The sequence below is a fragment of the Rhamphochromis longiceps genome, linkage group LG8 (genome assembly GCF_057381845.1).
Source record: "Rhamphochromis longiceps isolate RC_006_pf linkage group LG8, R_longiceps_female_GT1.1, whole genome shotgun sequence".
In the NCBI taxonomy this organism is placed as follows: Eukaryota; Metazoa; Chordata; class Actinopteri; order Cichliformes; family Cichlidae; genus Rhamphochromis; species Rhamphochromis longiceps.
Window position 1 is genome coordinate 4,728,930 of NC_140564.1, and position 25,988 is coordinate 4,754,917.

At 40.0% G+C, this 25,988-nt stretch overlaps 1 protein-coding gene across 1 annotated transcript; it reads left to right on the plus strand.

The window, feature by feature from the left end:
- Window positions 1–16,440: 16,440 nt before the first annotated feature.
- On the plus strand, window positions 16,441–21,012 carry LOC146662944 (uncharacterized). The gene is made up of 5 exons (XM_085417315.1): window positions 16,441–16,722; window positions 20,012–20,181; window positions 20,264–20,518; window positions 20,621–20,708; window positions 20,792–21,012. The coding sequence occupies exons 2-5, from the start codon at window positions 20,122–20,124 to the stop codon at window positions 21,010–21,012; spliced, it is 624 nt and encodes a 207-aa protein (XP_085273441.1). The 5' UTR covers window positions 16,441–16,722; window positions 20,012–20,121.
- The last annotated feature ends 4,976 nt before the right edge of the window (window positions 21,013–25,988 follow it).

Genomic DNA, 25,988 nt, shown 5'->3' on the forward strand with positions numbered 1-25,988 from the left:
ACATTGGGGCCTCAATAAGTACTTTTTGTCCTGTCTGTGCCAAAACAGGGAGCAGTGTGTCCTTGGTAGGGACCTGCTTGCACTCATGTGCATCAAGTACTTCCAGCAATTCATCTGTATCCACTGAATTGAAGTCATCCAAAGCCTTCAGGAGAACAGATCGCTCTTCTTGTGAGACATACAAAAGAAAGGAATCTTTTAAACTACTGGTTGTCGAGCTGTATCTCCTCCAGAAAGGGTATTGCAAGCTTCACTGGGAAGTAACCAGCTTGTTTCCACCCTACAACAAACATTCTAGCTATAGCCTGCCATTCTTCACACTGAAAGTCATGCCGGATGAATGGCACTGATCAAATCAGTAAGACAATGACCTCTTCTAACAGTCAGTATTACGGGACAAGATCGTGGTTCAGGGGGTGCTTGGTCAGGAATATTGGCCTCTCCTGTCAGCCCCGGTGAGAGAGACAATGTGTGATGAGGTGGATCAGACTCTTTTTCTGTAAACAGTGTTTCAGGGTTTAGTTCAACCACACTAATATCCACCCTGTTATCCCCACTAATAATAACAACTGCAACAGAATCTTCACTTTCACCTACATTTGGCAGACCATCCCATGGTAATGTGTCATTCAGTTCCAAATATCCACTTATGGAAGCTCCATCATTATTTACAAAGTGGTTTGATGGTTCTTAATTTATGTTTTCCACCAACAGATCATCAGCGGCCCGATTATGTTCATTGTCAGTGAGATCTACCACAGAGGGCTGGGTTATTGCATGATCGGCATGTGAGTGAAGTTGGCCCCCCCACCTTCTTCAAATCCAACAAAAGTGGTATCAAACGTTTGTGCTACGTTTGTGCATGCTGCAAAAGTTTATTTTTTGCCGTTTTCATTTTAAAGATATTCAAGAAAAATTTCTAGCGGTCATCAGAGGTCAACCAGCCCCCCACATTAATGGAATCAAAAAAAAACTGGCGTCAAAAGTTTGTGCTACGTTTGTGCTGGTTTGTGCTGCTAAAATTGTCGTTTGTGCTGCCTCTGTTTTAAAGATATTAATGAAAATGCAAACGTCAAAAGGTCAACCAGCCCCCCACATCACCCAAATCAAACAAAAGTTGATGTCACAGGTTTGTGCTATGTTTGTGCTGGTTTGTGCTGCAAAAAATTTTGTTTGTGGCGCTATTATTTTAAAGATAAAGAGGCGGGGTACATCCTGGACAGGTTGCCAGTCTGTCACAGGGCCAACACACAGGGACAGACAACCATTCGCACTCACATTCACACCTATGGGCAATTCGGATTAACCAATTAACCTATCACCACAAGCTGCATGTCTTTGGAGAGAACCCACGCAAACACGGGGAGAACCTGCAAACTCCACACAGAAAGACCCTGGCGTGATGGTGGAATTGAACTCAGGACCTTCTTGCTGTGCAGCAACAGTGCTAACCACCGTGCTGCCGTAATAATAACATTAAATAACATTTATGAAGAAATTTAAAGGGGCATGCCAGTAGGTGCGTATCAGTTTATAATTAGATAAGGTGTTTTGAGCCAATAAGCTGGTTGTGGATCACTGACTACCATGTTTCTTAACATTACCTTACTCCATCTAGTGTGCTACCAGCAGGGTTTATGCTAAAATGCTAATGGTTGTTAAAACATTAACCTAATAATATGTGAACTGTAGCTTTTAAGTCAAATGGTAATATTAACAAAAGTGCTGTCATTTGTATGTGGGCTGTCATGAGCAAGTTGTATAAAATTAACATACACAGGACAGGAGTGCACTTCAGTGATTCAGCAAATCTGAACTCAAAGGCTCCAAACAGCCTGAAGAACTGTAAATCTTAGGTAACTGTCAATGTTACCTGAAAGGGCCGATTTATATTTTTTGCAAGAGTCAAACTTCTGTAGCCATGGTCACAAAAGGCTATTAAATGAGTGGGCTATTAAACATGTGTGGGATTGACACAGACACAGATTTATCTCAACAGTGCACGGATTTATCTACAAGTATTTTGATGATGAGCTATGAACATTGACTACATTCATTTTTATACCGATCAAATGAATTTTGAACTAGATCTTGTTAAGGATAAACTGGTACAACTCTGCCAAAAAAACCAAACATAGCGACCTGTGTTTGGTTTGTGATCACCAGGGGGTGCTATCATACACATTCTTCTTCTGAGAGAAAAAAAACAAGAGTTGAAGAAAACATGTGCTAGCTATCTTATTTGCATTTTTAAGCTAGATTCCATGACCAACAGCAATCATCAACACTTCAATTCACTATGTCAAAACAGTGTATAAAAGTAAGTAATTTTATGTCCACTTAAAGATGTAGAATTAAAGTTATAATCAAATTATAGCAGTAATATATCACATTTTTAATTTTTGCTTGACAGATGCCAAAGAAATCAGTGGTGGACAAAATTGCAGTATTTGAAGTCCTTCGTGCTTCTAAAGAAGCAGTCATAAAAAATGGAAAAGTTTCAACTCCAAGTGATGACATATGGCAAAATCTATGCAAACAACTTGGTGAAAAGATGACACCAAAAGCTCTTTACACTTTTGTTAAATTAAACAGACACAATGTATGGGCTGCTCTGGATTACAGTGATGAAGAGAGACTGACTGACACAGACAGTAGTGACAATGATAATGATTTTGAACAAAGCAGCTCTCCTTTTCAAAACAAAGACTGCAAGACTTTCAATGTGGAGCTCCCATTTGAACAGTGGATACATATGATTCCACATAAAGTCACATACAAAAAGAATACTTTCAAGAAAAGGGAATACACAATTTTGAAACCAGGTACATGGACTCATGTTGTAAACCAGGGAATCTGGAAAGAGGTTACAAGTACATGCACCATTACTTTTAAACGAGCCAAGGTGTACCCCAGAACTGTATCTTGTTTTATTAAATCAGAGGCTTTTGCAAAGAGTGTAGTGGCCAGCTGTACATTACATGTGAAAAGGAACCTGAAAATCACTGCCCAATGGTGCTGAAGTGTGTAATGGCAAACACAGATGAATCCATGCACACTGGCTTTTCTAGGAGAGCCGTGTCCAGAAGTCTGAGGGCACAAGTAAAAAAAGAACTTTGTGAAGGCAGACTGCAGCCCCATGTGTGGAGAGCATCAGAGACAGAAAAGCTGATGGACTTTGGTGATCCAGAGCCAAGCCATCTACCAAATTTGACAACTCTGCGCAAAGCCAAACATGAACAAAATCAACTAGAAGTTGCTCATAAAAACCCAATACTGTCTCTCCACTCATTAAAATACAGTTCCCCTCACAATGGAAGCATTTGGGACATTGGATTAGACAAGTTCTTCTGTCACTACTGGAGTCAAACTCAAATGCTGATGTACAAGATTGAAAAGCACCCCATAGTTGCCTTTGATGCGACTGGCTCAGTTGTAAAAAAGCTTCTCAGGCCTAATGGTTTGTCTGGAAATATCTTCCTGTATCAAGGTGTGTTAACAGGAAGGGACAACTCTCACGTCCCAATGGTGCAAATGTTGTCAGAGAGACATGATGTCCAGGCAATCACAAGATGGTTATCGGAAGTAGGCCGTGAAGTAGTCGTGCACCAGCTGAATGTGCGGAGATCTAAGTCTAGTACGTATATAATACACATCTATACCTCTACCTACTTTAATGACATGATGTTAATAATAAAGTGTCTAAGGTATTGTGCTTACATTTTTTTTTAGAAAGACTTGTCAAAGCAGAAAAACATGCTTTGTTCATTGATGAGGCTCCCCAGAAGATTGCTGCCGCACTGGGTATGGATCACTGCAATGATCACAATGACACTGAATGTTCATTTTACTTAAGAGGGATTATACAGACTTCAGATCTGGGTTAAGACAAAGCCCCTACAGATCTTTACATCACAGTGACCCACACACTGAAACTGAGCTTATGTCTTTTCTGTCTAATGTCCAGTTTAAATTTAAGAATAATGTGCAGCTTGGTCAATGTAATGCACATGAAGCCAGAGCTAAAACACATCACCATTGCAGTGAAATATGTGCAGCTCTGCCTTAAGATGGAGCCCTGTACATTTTGATCTTGTTATTTCTGGGATGATTGTAAAGATAATTTTCATTATTATGGCTAGAATAAAGTGTAAGAGGTATTTGCACTTACAAAGAATAAGACTTTTACTTTTATTGTTTCATAAAAGGTGTCCACAATTTAAACTTTAATTGCAGGAAATTTAATTAAATAAGAATAAGGAAAATAAAATAATCACAAAACAATAATCAGATTACTTAAACTCTACTTATCTAACTAAGATGCTCTAAGCTAATGCTAAGTGTGTTCTTTTCTTTGGTGAGGAGAGGTTGGAGGAAGGATGTAAATCAAAATCCTTCTAAATTAACCGCCTAACACAGCAACAATGAGCAGACAAAAAGGAATGAATTCACAGGTTGGACAGGTTTTCAACTGTGAACCTCTTCGATCCAATCTTTTGGGCTGCTCATCTTGCAGAAGACAAAAAAGAAAAACACAAAATCTCTTCTTCACCTCACCTGTTCACCCCCCCCCCCCCCCCTTCTCCTACTGGACGTCATATCTTCCCACACCTTATCTATCAATGTGTAGCTTTTAAAATTGTGAATGCTTCATTACATTTTCATTGTTATTCTTAACATAGAGAATTCATATTCAATCACTTCATGTTTCATTCAGTTTATGTGATTCTACTTCAGTTAGATTTGTCTTTAGGACATTTTCACAAGAACATCCATTGTAACTTAATCCCTTTCCAATTCGAATGCTTTAAAACTCAGTTAATTACCATTTATTTCTCTAGTTATTTTATGATTTAATGAAAACATACATTTTGTTTGTCAGATATTCTTTGAGATTATTAGCTCCACTGTGTCACATTATACACAACACACAGAAACACACACACCAAGGTCAGACACTCTGTGAGGCCTGTTATTAGAATCACTGTTATTCTACAGGGAGTGCAGAATCATTAGGCAAATGAGTATTTTGTCTACATCATCCTCTTCATGCATGTTGTCTTACTCCAAGCTGTATAGGCTCGAAAGCCTACTACCAATTAAGCATATTAGGTGATGTGCATCTCTGTAATGAGAAGGGGTGTGGTCTAATGACATCAACACCCTATATCAGGTGTACATAATTATTAGGCAACGTCCTTTCCTTTGGCAAAATGGATCAAAAGAAGGACTTGACAGGCTCAGAAAAGTCAAGAATAGTGAGATATCTTGCAGAGGGATGCAGCAGTCTCAAAATTGCAAAGCTTCTGAAGCGTGATCATCGAACAATCAAGCGTTTCATTCAAAATAGTCAACAGGGTTGCAAGAAGCGTGTGGAAAAACCAAGGCACAAAATAACTGCCCATGAACTGAGAAAAGTCAAGCGTGCAGCTGCCAAGATGCCACTTGCCACCAGTTTGGCCATATTTCAGAGCTGCAACATCACTGGAGTGCCCAAAAGCGCAAGGTGTGCAGTACTCAGAGACATGGCCAAGGTAAGAAAGGCTGAAAGACGACCACCACTGAACAAGACACACAAGCTGAAACGTCAAGGCTGGGCCAAGAAATATCTCAAGACTGGTTTTTCTAAGGTTTTATGGACTGATGAAATGAAAGTGAGTCTTGATGGGCCAGATGGATGGGCCCGTGGCTAGATTGGTAAAGGGCAGAGAGCTCCAGTCCGACTCAGACGCCAGCAAGGTGGAGGTGGAGTACTGGTTTGGGCTGGTATCATCAAAGATGAGCTTGAGGGGCCTTTTCGGGTTGAGGATGGAGTCAAGCTCAACTCCCAGTCCTACTGCCAGTTTCTGGAAGACACCTTCTTCAAGCAGTGGTACAGGAAGAAGTCTGCATCCTTCAAGAAAAACATGATTTTCATGCAGGACAATGCTCCATCACACGCGTCCAAGTACTCCACAGCGTGGCTGGCAAGAAAGGGTATAAAAGAAGAAAAACTAATGACATGGCCACCTTGTTCACCTGATCTGAACCCCATTGAGAACCTGTGGTCCATCATCAAATGTGAGATTTACAAGGAGGGAAAACAGTACACCTCTCTGAACAGTGTCTGGGAGGCTGTGGTTGCTGCTGCACGCAATGTTGATGGTGAACAGATCAAAACACTGACAGAATCCATGGATGGCAGGTTTTTGAGTGTCCTTGCAAAGAAAGGTGGCTATGTTGGTCGCTGATTTGTTTTTGTTTTGTTTTTGAATGTCAGAAATGTATATTTGTGAATGTGGAGATGTTATATTGGTGTCACTGGTAAAAATAAATAATTGAAATGGGTATATATTTGTTTTTTGTTAAGTTGCCTAATAATTATGCACAGTAATAGTCACCTGCACACACAGATATCCCCCTAAAATAGCTAAAACTAAAAACAAACTAAAAACTACTTCCAAAAACATTCAGCTTTGATATTAATGAATTTTTTGGGTTCATTGAGAACATGTTTGTTGTTCAATAATAAAATTATTCCTCAAAAATACAACTTGCCTAATAATTCTGCACTCCCTGTATTCTCAGATTCATTACACTGGTTAACTTACACATTTTCTTTCCTTTGTTTCATTTATTTTCAACATGCCAGAAACTGAGCATAACTAACCCTCAGTAAAACAAGTTACAAGTTATGGTATCTGGAACAGATTTACATTCAATATTTAGAGTTATATTTTGGACGCACAGATGCGCGCGCGCGCGCACACACACACACACACACACACACACACACACACACACACACACACTCAGCCATTATAACAGCCATTTCTACTACTCAAACACATTTGCATTTGTTATCTATATGTAGAGGCGGCACGGGGCGTGAGACTTTTATCTCTTTCTATCTTCTATCTTAAGACACATTACAGGGTTTTGTAATTGGAAACTGGGTTTTTTGTATGGTTGGTCTGGAAAATTTGTTTGATACTTTGTGGTGCTTGCATGGTCCTTGAGACATGGTGCTTGTAAAATCCCTCTATAATCTGCACAAGGGACTGGACATGTAAATGCAGTGTATGTGTTAGCATAGCATATTAATACATGTAGTGTTCTCTTTGTGTTTTTACAGATGACCTCGAGAAGCAACCCCAGAGCAGAACAATATTGAAATTGTTTTTTGGACTGTTGGGCGGATATATTATTGCCATAACTGGTCACCGAAAGGGAGTGATCATCAACATGACTACTGAGGAGGTTGAAATGGCAGAAAAAGCTAAGCAGGGTGCCCGCATCATCCGTGTATGTACTAAAACGATATAAATCTAAGTATACATAGACATTTTTTTATTCAGCTGAATAAACATGTCTTTTCATGTATTAGGTTAAACAGCACAAAACTCAAAGATATCATGGGCAAGCAGCTGTCCCCCTGTACAAGAATGAGTATACCTGGTTGCAGCGTTACAATCATATCAGAGAGTATGTTGAAGGCGGTTCGGAGGCACCGACTTTTTTCCACAGTTCTAGTGGAGGTGTTCTTCATAGACTACCGGTATTTTTCAAGGCAGCCTGGGAGATGATGAATCTGGGGATTGCCCCCACCTTCAACATGCTACGTTCCTCCTGTAGCACTTACAGCGGGGAAAATAAGTATTTGACACATCAGCATTTTTATCAGTAAGGGGATTTCCAAGTGGACCATTGACACAACATTTCCACCAGATGTTGCCATCAAGCCAAATATTGACGTCATACAAACAAATCAGAACATATAAGTATACAAGTTAAACCACAATAAATAAAGTGAAATGACACAGGGAATAAGTATTGAATACATGGAGATAACAAGGGGCAAAATGACATAGAAAGCCAGGAGATCACCTGAAATCTGTCAGTATTGATAGAGAAATCCTGTCCCCTATCAGTACTAATTGATATCAGCTGCTTTAGTCCTAATTGATGGCCTATAAAGGCTCCTCATTACCCAGAAGGCACACAGGAAAGACTTCATGATGGGTAAAAGCAAAGAACTCTCTCAAGATCTTCGTAATCTTATCGTTGAAAAGCATTTTGATGGGAATGGTTATAGGTGCATTTCCAGAATGCTGAATGTTCCTGTGAGCACTGTGGGGGCCATTATCCGGAAATGGAAAGTGCATCAGTTCACCATAAACCTGCCACGATCAGGTGCTCCACGCAAGATCCCTGTCCGAGGAGTCCAAAGAATAATCAGGAGGGTTCTCCAAGAGCCAAGAACCACTCGGACAGAACTTCAGGAAGACCTTGCATCAGCAGGTACTGTTGTTTCAAAGAAAACTATAAGCAATGCACTGAACCGCCATGGCATCCATGCACGCTCACCACGCAAGACTCCATTGCTGAACAAAAAGCATGTCAAGGCTCGGTTAAAATTTGCGCAACAGCATTTGGAGAAGCCTGTGGATTATTGGACGACTATAGTATGGTCAGATGAAAGCAAAATTGAACTTTTTGGCAGTCATTCTACACACCATGTTTGGAGAAGAAATGGCACTGCTCACCACCCCAAGAACACCATACCAACAGTCAAGTTTGGGGGTGGAAGCATCATGGTTTGGGGCTGCTTTTCAGCAAGGGGTACTGGCAGACTTCATATTATTGAAGGCAGGATGAATGGAGAGATGTACCGGGACATTCTGGATAAAAATCTGCTGCCATCTACCAGGAAGCTAAAAATGAAAAGAGGGTGGACATTTCAGCAAGACAATGATCCCAAACACAAGGCCAAGGAAACAATGAAGTGGTTTCAAAGAAAGAAAATCAAGTTGCTTGAATGGCCCAGTCAATCACCTGACCTAAATCCCATAGAAAATCTATGGAGAGAACTGAAGATTAAAGTTCATAAAAGAGGCCCAAGGAACCTTCAAGATTTAAAGACCGTTTGTGTGGAAGAATGGGCCAGAATCACTCCTGAGCAATGCAGACGACTGGTCTATCCATACAAGAGGCGTCTAGAAGCTGTAATCACCAACAAAGGCTTTTCTACAAAGTATTGAATAAAGTGTGTTCAATACTTATTCCCTGTGTCATTTCACTTTATTTATTATGGTTTAACTTGTATACTTATATGTTCTGATTTGATTGTATGACTTCAATATTTGGCTTGATGGCAACATCTGGTGGAAATGTTGTGTCAATAGTCCACTTGGAAATCCCCTTACTGATAAAAATGCTGATGTGTCAAATACTTATTTTCCCCGCTGTATGTGAGAAAACTTTTCATTTTTATTTTTTGACACACAATGAAGTAGGTTAAAGTGTCATGGGTTTTATTCATGTGGTTTCTTTTTAAAACATTATTCTTTCAGGCCAAGCGACAGTTGGGACGTAAATCTTACGACAGAGTGGCAACATTTATGTGCCATGATGCCATCACAGCCAAAAGATTTTATCAAGGTTATTTAAATAAGCTAAAGTGAAGTCATATATTTATCTATACACTTACATTTATTCATATTTAGTAATATTGCTTTGCACAGCTGAGGACCCTGCAGAGGACACACTCCAGAGCCGAGCACTGACCACCAATGCAATTGCAACATATGCAGCAAATAAAAGGAAAAGGAGAGAGGACAGAGGATCTGTGCAGGACGAGGACAGTGAAGGATCTGACAAGGAAGAGCAGCAGTCATCAGGAACAGAGGAGCTTTTAGACAGAACGCTCTTCCAGTGTAGCAGTAACAAGGTATGTGTGCCCTGATTCCCTTGGTAAGAGTTTTGATTGGTTGCACTTCTTTCATATATAATCATTTACTCCATCATGAACAAAACATATTTAATTTGTACCATAAACAGATGGTGAGCCCAGGTCAGGGTGAGGTTGCCTGTAGTGCCGGAGCCACAATAAGAGAAACTAAACAGGATTTGAAAAAGGGGGTGGAGCATCTACAAAAAGTGACATACCAGTTGCGCAAGAGAAAAGTATGTAATGTATGTTCTTGTGCTTGTTTTTAGTGTTTTCACTGATTACTAATCTTTTACCTTTTTACTTTTACTTTTCTAAAATCAGATGGTGGTCTTTTACAAAAATGATAGGACAGATGTGGGGAAACTCACACAAGAAGACAATCCAGAAGAGGAGGAGGAGGATGAAGCGAGGGAATGGGTTCCTAAGGTGGGCAGGAAAAATCCAGCAGAGTTTCTTCTCCTGCAGTTAAAGATGTAAGTGTTTTGTTTCCACACATCCATGAAAAATGAGTAAAATATATATTTTTCTGTTCTAATAACAGTCTGTGAGCTCATCTGAAGATGATGGGACAGATGACTGGAAACCCACACAGGATGAATCTGAAGGCTATTCAGAAGAGGAGGAAGAACAAGAACGTAAAAGGATTCCTAAGGTAGCCATGAAAAACAAAACTGGGTGTCCTGTGCCACAAAGAGATGTGAAATTCATCCTCAGTTTCAGTGCTTCCACAATCAATCCATCAAAAATGACCAAACATATTGTTGTCTTCTCTGAAAACAGATGGTGGCAGCATCTGAAGAGGATGGGACACATGATAGCAGACCCACACAAGATGAATCTAAAGATGATTCAAAGCAGAATTCTGCTCATTCAACTCTTTTCAGCAAAATTTTCAGTTTTTTCTGCTGTTTTCAGAAAAAAACATTTTTCAGCAAAATTCTGCTGATTGAACTCTTTTCAGAAGAAATTTTACTGATTGAACTCTTTTCAGCAAAATATTCAGAGTTTTCACCTCTTTTCTGCCCAAATTCTGCTTATTCACCTCTTCTGAAACATTTTCAGCCTTTCCACCTCTTATCAGCACAATTCTAAGCCTCTTCTGCTCATTTCAGCACAATTGTCAGTCTCTCCACCTCTTCTTTGAGAGAATGACTGTGGCGCAGTGAGATGAGAACCTCCCTTGAGTACCAGAAGGGCCAGGTTCGAATCCCACTCGGGCAATATTTTTTTTGTTTTTTTTTTCAACTTTTTCAGCTTTTTTCAGCAGACATCCTCAGCGTAAAGGCATCCACACAGCATTTTCGCAGGAAATGCAAATTTTTCTAGTTGCACCTTAGAACACACATGCATCAACACTACAATGAGTTTGTTAGTGGGGCAATCAGAAACGGGCAGTTAGTTCACCAGTAGTGTAGACAGTCAGGGGTAAGAAAACAGCAGGGTCCATCCGGGCAGAAACCTCTCTCTCCCTCTCCTTTCAGAGCGTCCATCGGCTTCTAAACATATTAAAACACTTGAGCTACAATACCAAATGCTATCACATAACGATTTAGCATTAGCATGCTTTGACTGAAAATCACAGAGCTAAACATACAGCATGGCATCACACCACATAATGCGGTAAGCTGCGCTAATTAGCAAGCCGCTAGTTAGCATCACATATCACGCCATTTTACCACTATAACGAATAGTTACAGTACAAATGTCAAGGCACACAGTCTCATTTACCTCTTGCAGATCACAAATAAGTAATATCAGGACCACGGGTAGTCGACCTCAATGATACACTTAGATGCAAAATCCACACCACGTTTGCCTTACGACATCTCTCTCTTCGGACTTAGCTTCTGTGTCCGCTCCCACAGATTCACACAAACTTACCACTCGTCCCGCCCCCATAGCAGAAAAGAATGACATTGACTGGCTCGTCAGCACAACAACCAATGACAATACAATATTGAGATAACTGACATTAGATGGGTAAATAAGCTTAGGTTACACCCCAACATATTTATTGTGCACAGAAAATAACTCTAAATCATGAAACCCTTTTAATTATTGGACTCTTAACTGTAAATGAAATACATTTGTACCAAAGCATATGATTTTTAAACCTTTTATCAACTATTTATATTTTAACCAGTTTTTATAACAGTAGACTTTTTTTTCTTTATACTGCAAGCCCGAATAATTGCAGACAGGGATGCATATAGTTTTGTTATTGTGGAATAGATTAAAGCAATCCTAGATTGCTTTAGAATTAGAATGTTAAAATTAGTAATTTATTTTGGCACTAACCAGAAACACAGTAACAATGTGTGCAGCAGGAACAGATGCACTTCTATGTTTAGGATTCCCACCAGGTGAAGCACTGAAAATATTATTTAAATATGTATATGTATTTTCAACTGGTGTTATTTTGTGGTCTCATTCCCCAAGCAATTTGTTGCCTTATATTGTCCCCAACACTCACTGCTGCTTCTGCAAAGTCAGAGTGCTAAGTGCTGTCTACTACAGGTAACTCCACTTCAAAAAACCTGAACATTCCCTTTAGCTTACTATTTTAATTGGGGGGGGGGGGGGGAGACTAAGGAAGCACTTACTGACCAGATGGGGAAAAAAAAGGCTGCACTGTTAAGAGAACTTAACCACCCAGTCTATTGAATATTCACATTCATTCCTTCATGTTACTGTTAACTACACCCGTGTTTTTATGAACTGTTAGGGTGGAAAACCTAAAACGTGTAGGGCAGAGTGCCTTGAGGACCAAGGTTGGAAAACACTGACCTACACCACATCCATCACCCACATAGAGCTTGCGAGAATGCTGTAAAATTCACTGCAAAAGTCTGGATAGCTGTGATAACCAAGTGGCAGCTTTAGTACACATCCACATGTGTGGGATTGTGGTCTGTGGAGGAAATCTGTAGTTTCTATTAACTCAATTAGTATGGCTTTATCCAACAGATTGGATCCTGTACAGAACTGCAGGAAAAGCTGAAGATAATTGAAATCAATTTCTCCAATGTACCTTTTCAGGTAACGAGAAACTGTTGACTGGGCAGCTGTCATCTCCTCTGGAAAGTCTAGAAGCTCCTTCACTGTTTTTACAGTTGGTTTTTTTTCTTCAATGAAATGATGCAGTCCTTCTGGTGGGAGTAAACCAGCTACAGAACCCACAATGGGACGCCAGCACTTGATTACAAACATTGGGGCCTCAATAAGTACTTTTTGTCCTGTCTGTGCCAAAACAGGGAGCAGTGTGTCCTTGGTAGGGACCTGCTTGCACTCATGTGCATCAAGTACTTCCAGCAATTCATCTGTATCCACTGAATTGAAGTCATCCAAAGCCTTCAGGAGAACAGATCGCTCTTCTTGTGAGACATACAAAAGAAAGGAATCTTTTAAACTACTGGTTGTCGAGCTGTATCTCCTCCAGAAAGGGTATTGCAAGCTTCACTGGGAAGTAACCAGCTTGTTTCCACCCTACAACAAACATTCTAGCTATAGCCTGCCATTCTTCACACTGAAAGTCATGCCGGATGAATGGCACTGATCAAATCAGTAAGACAATGACCTCTTCTAACAGTCAGTATTACGGGACAAGATCGTGGTTCAGGGGGTGCTTGGTCAGGAATATTGGCCTCTCCTGTCAGCCCCGGTGAGAGAGACAATGTGTGATGAGGTGGATCAGACTCTTTTTCTGTAAACAGTGTTTCAGGGTTTAGTTCAACCACACTAATATCCACCCTGTTATCCCCACTAATAATAACAACTGCAACAGAATCTTCACTTTCACCTACATTTGGCAGACCATCCCATGGTAATGTGTCATTCAGTTCCAAATATCCACTTATGGAAGCTCCATCATTATTTACAAAGTGGTTTGATGGTTCTTAATTTATGTTTTCCACCAACAGATCATCAGCGGCCCGATTATGTTCATTGTCAGTGAGATCTACCACAGAGGGCTGGGTTATTGCATGATCGGCATGTGAGTGAAGTTGGCCCCCCCACCTTCTTCAAATCCAACAAAAGTGGTATCAAACGTTTGTGCTACGTTTGTGCATGCTGCAAAAGTTTATTTTTTGCCGTTTTCATTTTAAAGATATTCAAGAAAAATTTCTAGCGGTCATCAGAGGTCAACCAGCCCCCCACATTAATGGAATCAAAAAAAAACTGGCGTCAAAAGTTTGTGCTACGTTTGTGCTGGTTTGTGCTGCTAAAATTGTCGTTTGTGCTGCCTCTGTTTTAAAGATATTAATGAAAATGCAAACGTCAAAAGGTCAACCAGCCCCCCACATCACCCAAATCAAACAAAAGTTGATGTCACAGGTTTGTGCTATGTTTGTGCTGGTTTGTGCTGCAAAAAATTTTGTTTGTGGCGCTATTATTTTAAAGATAAAGAGGCGGGGTACATCCTGGACAGGTTGCCAGTCTGTCACAGGGCCAACACACAGGGACAGACAACCATTCGCACTCACATTCACACCTATGGGCAATTCGGATTAACCAATTAACCTATCACCACAAGCTGCATGTCTTTGGAGAGAACCCACGCAAACACGGGGAGAACCTGCAAACTCCACACAGAAAGACCCTGGCGTGATGGTGGAATTGAACTCAGGACCTTCTTGCTGTGCAGCAACAGTGCTAACCACCGTGCTGCCGTAATAATAACATTAAATAACATTTATGAAGAAATTTAAAGGGGCATGCCAGTAGGTGCGTATCAGTTTATAATTAGATAAGGTGTTTTGAGCCAATAAGCTGGTTGTGGATCACTGACTACCATGTTTCTTAACATTACCTTACTCCATCTAGTGTGCTACCAGCAGGGTTTATGCTAAAATGCTAATGGTTGTTAAAACATTAACCTAATAATATGTGAACTGTAGCTTTTAAGTCAAATGGTAATATTAACAAAAGTGCTGTCATTTGTATGTGGGCTGTCATGAGCAAGTTGTATAAAATTAACATACACAGGACAGGAGTGCACTTCAGTGATTCAGCAAATCTGAACTCAAAGGCTCCAAACAGCCTGAAGAACTGTAAATCTTAGGTAACTGTCAATGTTACCTGAAAGGGCCGATTTATATTTTTTGCAAGAGTCAAACTTCTGTAGCCATGGTCACAAAAGGCTATTAAATGAGTGGGCTATTAAACATGTGTGGGATTGACACAGACACAGATTTATCTCAACAGTGCACGGATTTATCTACAAGTATTTTGATGATGAGCTATGAACATTGACTACATTCATTTTTATACCGATCAAATGAATTTTGAACTAGATCTTGTTAAGGATAAACTGGTACAACTCTGCCAAAAAAACCAAACATAGCGACCTGTGTTTGGTTTGTGATCACCAGGGGGTGCTATCATACACATTCTTCTTCTGAGAGAAAAAAAACAAGAGTTGAAGAAAACATGTGCTAGCTATCTTATTTGCATTTTTAAGCTAGATTCCATGACCAACAGCAATCATCAACACTTCAATTCACTATGTCAAAACAGTGTATAAAAGTAAGTAATTTTATGTCCACTTAAAGATGTAGAATTAAAGTTATAATCAAATTATAGCAGTAATATATCACATTTTTAATTTTTGCTTGACAGATGCCAAAGAAATCAGTGGTGGACAAAATTGCAGTATTTGAAGTCCTTCGTGCTTCTAAAGAAGCAGTCATAAAAAATGGAAAAGTTTCAACTCCAAGTGATGACATATGGCAAAATCTATGCAAACAACTTGGTGAAAAGATGACACCAAAAGCTCTTTACACTTTTGTTAAATTAAACAGACACAATGTATGGGCTGCTCTGGATTACAGTGATGAAGAGAGACTGACTGACACAGACAGTAGTGACAATGATAATGATTTTGAACAAAGCAGCTCTCCTTTTCAAAACAAAGACTGCAAGACTTTCAATGTGGAGCTCCCATTTGAACAGTGGATACATATGATTCCACATAAAGTCACATACAAAAAGAATACTTTCAAGAAAAGGGAATACACAATTTTGAAACCAGGTACATGGACTCATGTTGTAAACCAGGGAATCTGGAAAGAGGTTACAAGTACATGCACCATTACTTTTAAACGAGCCAAGGTGTACCCCAGAACTGTATCTTGTTTTATTAAATCAGAGGCTTTTGCAAAGAGTGTAGTGGCCAGCTGTACATTACATGTGAAAAGGAACCTGAAAATCACTGCCCAATGGTGCTGAAGTGTGTAATGGCAAACACAGATGAATCCATGCACACTGGCTTTTCTAGGAGAGCCGTGTCCAGAAGTCTGAGGGCACAAGTAAAAAAAGAACTTTGTGAAGGCAGACTGCAGCCCCATGTGTGGAGAGCATCAGAGACAGAAAAGCTGATGGACTTTGGTGATCCAGAGCCAAGCCATCTACCAAATTTGACAACTCTGCGCAAAGCCAAACATGAACAAAATCAACTAGAAGTTGCTCATAAAAACCCAATACTGTCTCTCCACTCATTAAAATACAGTTCCCCTCACAATGGAAGCATTTGGGACATTGGATTAGACAAGTTCTTCTGTCACTACTGGAGTCAAACTCAAATGCTGATGTACAAGATTGAAAAGCACCCCATAGTTGCCTTTGATGCGACTGGCTCAGTTGTAAAAAAGCTTCTCGGGCCTAATGGTTTGTCTGGAAATATCTTCCTGTATCAAGGTGTGTTAACAGGAAGGGACAACTCTCACGTCCCAATGGTGCAAATGTTGTCAGAGAGACATGATGTCCAGGCAATCACAAGATGGTTATCGGAAGTAGGCCGTGAAGTAGTCGTGCACCAGCTGAATGTGCGGAGATCTAAGTCTAGTACGTATATAATACACATCTATACCTCTACCTACTTTAATGACATGATGTTAATAATAAAGTGTCTAAGGTATTGTGCTTACATTTTTTTTTAGAAAGACTTGTCAAAGCAGAAAAACATGCTTTGTTCATTGATGAGGCTCCCCAGAAGATTGCTGCCGCACTGGGTATGGATCACTGCAATGATCACAATGACACTGAATGTTCATTTTACTTAAGAGGGATTATACAGACTTCAGATCTGGGTTAAGACAAAGCCCCTACAGATCTTTACATCACAGTGACCCACACACTGAAACTGAGCTTATGTCTTTTCTGTCTAATGTCCAGTTTAAATTTAAGAATAATGTGCAGCTTGGTCAATGTAATGCACATGAAGCCAGAGCTAAAACACATCACCATTGCAGTGAAATATGTGCAGCTCTGCCTTAAGATGGAGCCCTGTACATTTTGATCTTGTTATTTCTGGGATGATTGTAAAGATAATTTTCATTATTATGGCTAGAATAAAGTGTAAGAGGTATTTGCACTTACAAAGAATAAGACTTTTACTTTTATTGTTTCATAAAAGGTGTCCACAATTTAAACTTTAATTGCAGGAAATTTAATTAAATAAGAATAAGGAAAATAAAATAATCACAAAACAATAATCAGATTACTTAAACTCTACTTATCTAACTAAGATGCTCTAAGCTAATGCTAAGTGTGTTCTTTTCTTTGGTGAGGAGAGGTTGGAGGAAGGATGTAAATCAAAATCCTTCTAAATTAACCGCCTAACACAGCAACAATGAGCAGACAAAAAGGAATGAATTCACAGGTTGGACAGGTTTTCAACTGTGAACCTCTTCGATCCAATCTTTTGGGCTGCTCATCTTGCAGAAGACAAAAAAGAAAAACACAAAATCTCTTCTTCACCTCACCTGTTCACCCCCCCCCTTCTCCTACTGGACGTCATATCTTCCCACACCTTATCTATCAATGTGTAGCTTTTAAAATTGTGAATGCTTCATTACATTTTCATTGTTATTCTTAACATAGAGAATTCATATTCAATCACTTCATGTTTCATTCAGTTTATGTGATTCTACTTCAGTTAGATTTGTCTTTAGGACATTTTCACAAGAACATCCATTGTAACTTAATCCCTTTCCAATTCGAATGCTTTAAAACTCAGTTAATTACCATTTATTTCTCTAGTTATTTTATGATTTAATGAAAACATACATTTTGTTTGTCAGATATTCTTTGAGATTATTAGCTCCACTGTGTCACATTATACACAACACACAGAAACACACACACCAAGGTCAGACACTCTGTGAGGCCTGTTATTAGAATCACTGTTATTCTACAGGGAGTGCAGAATCATTAGGCAAATGAGTATTTTGTCTACATCATCCTCTTCATGCATGTTGTCTTACTCCAAGCTGTATAGGCTCGAAAGCCTACTACCAATTAAGCATATTAGGTGATGTGCATCTCTGTAATGAGAAGGGGTGTGGTCTAATGACATCAACACCCTATATCAGGTGTACATAATTATTAGGCAACGTCCTTTCCTTTGGCAAAATGGATCAAAAGAAGGACTTGACAGGCTCAGAAAAGTCAAGAATAGTGAGATATCTTGCAGAGGGATGCAGCAGTCTCAAAATTGCAAAGCTTCTGAAGCGTGATCATCGAACAATCAAGCGTTTCATTCAAAATAGTCAACAGGGTTGCAAGAAGCGTGTGGAAAAACCAAGGCACAAAATAACTGCCCATGAACTGAGAAAAGTCAAGCGTGCAGCTGCCAAGATGCCACTTGCCACCAGTTTGGCCATATTTCAGAGCTGCAACATCACTGGAGTGCCCAAAAGCGCAAGGTGTGCAGTACTCAGAGACATGGCCAAGGTAAGAAAGGCTGAAAGACGACCACCACTGAACAAGACACACAAGCTGAAACGTCAAGGCTGGGCCAAGAAATATCTCAAGACTGGTTTTTCTAAGGTTTTATGGACTGATGAAATGAGAGTGAGTCTTGATGGGCCAGATGGATGGGCCCGTGGCTAGATTGGTAAAGGGCAGAGAGCTCCAGTCCGACTCAGACGCCAGCAAGGTGGAGGTGGAGTACTGGTTTGGGCTGGTATCATCAAAGATGAGCTTGTGGGGCCTTTTCGGGTTGAGGATGGAGTCAAGCTCAACTCCCAGTCCTACTGCCAGTTTCTGGAAGACACCTTCTTCAAGCAGTGGTACAGGAAGAAGTCTGCATCCTTCAAGAAAAACATGATTTTCATGCAGGACAATGCTCCATCACACGCGTCCAAGTACTCCACAGCGTGGCTGGCAAGAAAGGGTATAAAAGAAGAAAAACTAATGACATGGCCACCTTGTTCACCTGATCTGAACCCCATTGAGAACCTGTGGTCCATCATCAAATGTGAGATTTACAAGGAGGGAAAACAGTACACCTCTCTGAACAGTGTCTGGGAGGCTGTGGTTGCTGCTGCACGCAATGTTGATGGTGAACAGATCAAAACACTGACAGAATCCATGGATGGCAGGCTTTTGAGTGTCCTTGCAAAGAAAGGTGGCTATGTTGGTCGCTGATTTGTTTTTGTTTTGTTTTTGAATGTCAGAAATGTATATTTGTGAATGTGGAGATGTTATATTGGTGTCACTGGTAAAAATAAATAATTGAAATGGGTATATATTTGTTTTTTGTTAAGTTGCCTAATAATTATGCACAGTAATAGTCACCTGCACACACAGATATCCCCCTAAAATAGCTAAAACTAAAAACAAACTAAAAACTACTTCCAAAAACATTCAGCTTTGATATGAATGAGTTTTTTGGGTTCATTGAGAACATGTTTGTTGTTCAATAATAAAATTATTCCTCAAAAATACAACTTGCCTAATAATTCTGCACTCCCTGTATTCTCAGATTCATTACACTGGTTAACTTACACATTTTCTTTCCTTTGTTTCATTTATTTTCAACATGCCAGAAACTGAGCATAACTAACCCTCAGTAAAACAAGTTACAAGTTATGGTATCTGGAACAGATTTACATTCAATATTTAGAGTTATATTTTGGACGCACACACACACACACACACACACACACACACACACACACACACACACACACACTCAGCCATTATAACAGCCATTTCTACTACTCAAACACATTTGCATTTGTTATCTATATGTAGAGGCGGCACGGGGCGTGAGACTTTTATCTCTTTCTATCTTCTATCTTAAGACACATTACAGGGTTTTGTAATTGGAAACTGGGTTTTTTGTATGGTTGGTCTGGAAAATTTGTTTGATACTTTGTGGTGCTTGCATGGTCCTTGAGACATGGTGCTTGTAAAATCCCTCTATAATCTGCACAAGGGACTGGACATGTAAATGCAGTGTATGTGTTAGCATAGCATATTAATACATGTAGTGTTCTCTTTGTGTTTTTACAGATGACCTCGAGAAGCAACCCCAGAGCAGAACAATATTGAAATTGTTTTTTGGACTGTTGGGCGGATATATTATTGCCATAACTGGTCACCGAAAGGGAGTGATCATCAACATGACTACTGAGGAGGTTGAAATGGCAGAAAAAGCTAAGCAGGGTGCCCGCATCATCCGTGTATGTACTAAAACGATATAAATCTAAGTATACATAGACATTTTTTTATTCAGCTGAATAAACATGTCTTTTCATGTATTAGGTTAAACAGCACAAAACTCAAAGATATCATGGGCAAGCAGCTGTCCCCCTGTACAAGAATGAGTATACCTGGTTGCAGCGTTACAATCATATCAGAGAGTATGTTGAAGGCGGTTCGGAGGCACCGACTTTTTTCCACAGTTCTAGTGGAGGTGTTCTTCATAGACTACCGGTATTTTTCAAGGCAGCCTGGGAGATGATGAATCTGGGGATTGCCCCCACCTTCAACATGCTACGTTCCTCCTGTAGCACTTATGTGAGAAAACTTTTCATTTTTATTTTTTGACACACAATGAAGTAGGTTAAAGTGTCATGGGTTTTATTCATGTGGTTTCTTTTTAAAACATTATTCTTTCAGGCCAAGCGACAGTTGGGACGTAAATCTTACGACAGAGTGGCAACATTTATGTGCCATGATGCCATCACAGCCAAAAGATTTTATCAAGGTTATTTAAATAAGCTAAAGTGAAGTCATATATTTATCTATACACTTACATTTATTCATATTTAGTAATATTGCTTTGCACAGCTGAGGACCCTGCAGAGGACACACTCCAGAGCCGAGCACTGACCACCAATGCAATTGCAACATATGCAGCAAATAAAAGGAAAAGGAGAGAGGACAGAGGATCTGTGCAGGACGAGGACAGTGAAGGATCTGACAAGGAAGAGCAGCAGTCATCAGGAACAGAGGAGCTTTTAGACAGAACGCTCTTCCAGTGTAGCAGTAACAAGGTATGTGTGCCCTGATTCCCTTGGTAAGAGTTTTGATTGGTTGCACTTCTTTCATATATAATCATTTACTCCATCATGAACAAAACATATTTAATTTGTACCATAAACAGATGGTGAGCCCAGGTCAGGGTGAGGTTGCCTGTAGTGCCGGAGCCACAATAAGAGAAACTAAACAGGATTTGAAAAAGGGGGTGGAGCATCTACAAAAAGTGACATACCAGTTGCGCAAGAGAAAAGTATGTAATGTATGTTCTTGTGCTTGTTTTTAGTGTTTTCACTGATTACTAATCTTTTACCTTTTTACTTTTACTTTTCTAAAATCAGATGGTGGTCTTTTACAAAAATGATAGGACAGATGTGGGGAAACTCACACAAGAAGACAATCCAGAAGAGGAGGAGGAGGATGAAGCGAGGGAATGGGTTCCTAAGGTGGGCAGGAAAAATCCAGCAGAGTTTCTTCTCCTGCAGTTAAAGATGTAAGTGTTTTGTTTCCACACATCCATGAAAAATGAGTAAAATATATATTTTTCTGTTCTAATAACAGTCTGTGAGCTCATCTGAAGATGATGGGACAGATGACTGGAAACCCACACAGGATGAATCTGAAGGCTATTCAGAAGAGGAGGAAGAACAAGAACGTAAAAGGATTCCTAAGGTAGCCATGAAAAACAAAACTGGGTGTCCTGTGCCACAAAGAGATGTGAAATTCATCCTCAGTTTCAGTGCTTCCACAATCAATCCATCAAAAATGACCAAACATATTGTTGTCTTCTCTGAAAACAGATGGTGGCAGCATCTGAAGAGGATGGGACACATGATAGCAGACCCACACAAGATGAATCTAAAGATGATTCAAAGCAGAATTCTGCTCATTGAACTCTTTTCAGCAGAATTCTGCTCATTCAACTCTTTTCAGCAAAATTTTCAGTTTTTTCTGCTGTTTTCAGAAAAAAACATTTTTCAGCAAAATTCTGCTGATTGAACTCTTTTCAGAAGAAATTTTACTGATTGAACTCTTTTCAGCAAAATATTCAGAGTTTTCACCTCTTTTCTGCCCAAATTCTGCTTATTCACCTCTTCTGAAACATTTTCAGCCTTTCCACCTCTTATCAGCACAATTCTAAGCCTCTTCTGCTCATTTCAGCACAATTGTCAGTCTCTCCACCTCTTCTTTGAGAGAATGACTGTGGCGCAGTGAGATGAGAACCTCCCTTGAGTACCAGAAGGGCCAGGTTCGAATCCCACTCGGGCAATATTTTTTTTGTTTTTTTTTTCAACTTTTTCAGCTTTTTTCAGCAGACATCCTCAGCGTAAAGGCATCCACACAGCATTTTCGCAGGAAATGCAAATTTTTCTAGTTGCACCTTAGAACACACATGCATCAACACTACAATGAGTTTGTTAGTGGGGCAATCAGAAACGGGCAGTTAGTTCACCAGTAGTGTAGACAGTCAGGGGTAAGAAAACAGCAGGGTCCATCCGGGCAGAAACCTCTCTCTCCTCCCTCTCCTTTCAGAGCGTCCATCGGCTTCTAAACATATTAAAACACTTGAGCTACAATACCAAATGCTATCACATAACGATTTAGCATTAGCATGCTTTGACTGAAAATCACAGAGCTAAACATACAGCATGGCATCACACCACATAATGCGGTAAGCTGCGCTAATTAGCAAGCCGCTAGTTAGCATCACATATCACGCCATTTTACCACTATAACGAATAGTTACAGTACAAATGTCAAGGCACACAGTCTCATTTACCTCTTGCAGATCACAAATAAGTAATATCAGGACCACGGGTAGTCGACCTCAATGATACACTTAGATGCAAAATCCACACCACGTTTGCCTTACGACATCTCTCTCTTCGGACTTAGCTTCTGTGTCCGCTCCCACAGATTCACACAAACTTACCACTCGTCCCGCCCCCATAGCAGAAAAGAATGACATTGACTGGCTCGTCAGCACAACAACCAATGACAATACAATATTGAGATAACTGACATTAGATGGGTAAATAATCTTAGGTTACACCCCAACATATTTATTGTGCACAGAAAATAACTCTAAATCATGAAACCCTTTTAATTATTGGACTCTTAACTGTAAATGAAATACATTTGTACCAAAGCATATGATTTTTAAACCTTTTATCAACTATTTATATTTTAACCAGTTTTTATAACAGTAGACTTTTTTTTCTTTATACTGCAAGCCCGAATAATTGCAGACAGGGATGCATATAGTTTTGTTATTGTGGAATAGATTAAAGCAATCCTAGATTGCTTTAGAATTAGAATGTTAAAATTAGTAATTTATTTTGGCACTAACCAGAAACACAGTAACAATGTGTGCAGCAGGAACAGATGCACTTCTATGTTTAGGATTCCCACCAGGTGAAGCACTGAAAATATTATTTAAATATGTATATGTATTTTCAACTGGTGTTATTTTGTGGTCTCATTCCCCAAGCAATTTGTTGCCTTATATTGTCCCCAACACTCACTGCTGCTTCTGCAAAGTCAGAGTGCTAAGTGCTGTCTACTACAGGTAACTCCACTTCAAAAAACCTGAACATTCCCTTTAGCTTACTATTTTAATTGGGGGGGGGGGGGGGGGGAGACTAAGGAAGCACTTACTGACCAGATGGGGAAAAAAAAGGCTGCACTGTTAAGAGAACTTAACCACCCAGTCTATTGAACATTCACATTCATTCCTTCATGTTACTGTTAACTACACCCGTGTTTTTATGAACTGTTAGGGTGGAAAACCTAAAACGTGTAGGGCAGAGTGCCTTGAGGACCAAGGTTGGAAAACACTGACCTACACCACATCCATCACCCACATAGAGCTTGCGAGAATGCTGTAAAATTCACTGCAAAAGTCTGGATAGCTGTGATAACCAAGTGGCAGCTTTAGTACACATCCACATGTGTGGGATTGTGGTCTGTGGAGGAAATCTGTAGTTTCTATTAACTCAATTAGTATGGCTTTATCCAACAGATTGGATCCTGTACAGAACTGCAGGAAAAGCTGAAGATAATTGAAATCAATTTCTCCAATGTACCTTTTCAGGTAACGAGAAACTGTTGACTGGGCAGCTGTCATCTCCTCTGGAAAGTCTAGAAGCTCCTTCACTGTTTTTACAGTTGGTTTTTTTTCTTCAATGAAATGATGCAGTCCTTCTGGTGGGAGTAAACCAGCTACAGAACCCACAATGGGACGCCAGCACTTGATTACAAACATTGGGGCCTCAATAAGTACTTTTTGTCCTGTCTGTGCCAAAACAGGGAGCAGTGTGTCCTTGGTAGGGACCTGCTTGCACTCATGTGCATCAAGTACTTCCAGCAATTCATCTGTATCCACTGAATTGAAGTCATCCAAAGCCTTCAGGAGAACAGATCGCTCTTCTTGTGAGACATACAAAAGAAAGGAATCTTTTAAACTACTGGTTGTCGAGCTGTATCTCCTCCAGAAAGGGTATTGCAAGCTTCACTGGGAAGTAACCAGCTTGTTTCCACCCTACAACAAACATTCTAGCTATAGCCTGCCATTCTTCACACTGAAAGTCATGCCGGATGAATGGCACTGATCAAATCAGTAAGACAATGACCTCTTCTAACAGTCAGTATTACGGGACAAGATCGTGGTTCAGGGGGTGCTTGGTCAGGAATATTGGCCTCTCCTGTCAGCCCCGGTGAGAGAGACAATGTGTGATGAGGTGGATCAGACTCTTTTTCTGTAAACAGTGTTTCAGGGTTTAGTTCAACCACACTAATATCCACCCTGTTATCCCCACTAATAATAACAACTGCAACAGAATCTTCACTTTCACCTACATTTGGCAGACCATCCCATGGTAATGTGTCATTCAGTTCCAAATATCCACTTATGGAAGCTCCATCATTATTTACAAAGTGGTTTGATGGTTCTTAATTTATGTTTTCCACCAACAGATCATCAGCGGCCCGATTATGTTCATTGTCAGTGAGATCTACCACAGAGGGCTGGGTTATTGCATGATCGGCATGTGAGTGAAGTTGGCCCCCCCACCTTCTTCAAATCCAACAAAAGTGGTATCAAACGTTTGTGCTACGTTTGTGCATGCTGCAAAAGTTTATTTTTTGCCGTTTTCATTTTAAAGATATTCAAGAAAAATTTCTAGCGGTCATCAGAGGTCAACCAGCCCCCCACATTAATGGAATCAAAAAAAAACTGGCGTCAAAAGTTTGTGCTACGTTTGTGCTGGTTTGTGCTGCTAAAATTGTCGTTTGTGCTGCCTCTGTTTTAAAGATATTAATGAAAATGCAAACGTCAAAAGGTCAACCAGCCCCCCACATCACCCAAATCAAACAAAAGTTGATGTCACAGGTTTGTGCTATGTTTGTGCTGGTTTGTGCTGCAAAAAATTTTGTTTGTGGCGCTATTATTTTAAAGATAAAGAGGCGGGGTACATCCTGGACAGGTTGCCAGTCTGTCACAGGGCCAACACACAGGGACAGACAACCATTCGCACTCACATTCACACCTATGGGCAATTCGGATTAACCAATTAACCTATCACCACAAGCTGCATGTCTTTGGAGAGAACCCACGCAAACACGGGGAGAACCTGCAAACTCCACACAGAAAGACCCTGGCGTGATGGTGGAATTGAACTCAGGACCTTCTTGCTGTGCAGCAACAGTGCTAACCACCGTGCTGCCGTAATAATAACATTAAATAACATTTATGAAGAAATTTAAAGGGGCATGCCAGTAGGTGCGTATCAGTTTATAATTAGATAAGGTGTTTTGAGCCAATAAGCTGGTTGTGGATCACTGACTACCATGTTTCTTAACATTACCTTACTCCATCTAGTGTGCTACCAGCAGGGTTTATGCTAAAATGCTAATGGTTGTTAAAACATTAACCTAATAATATGTGAACTGTAGCTTTTAAGTCAAATGGTAATATTAACAAAAGTGCTGTCATTTGTATGTGGGCTGT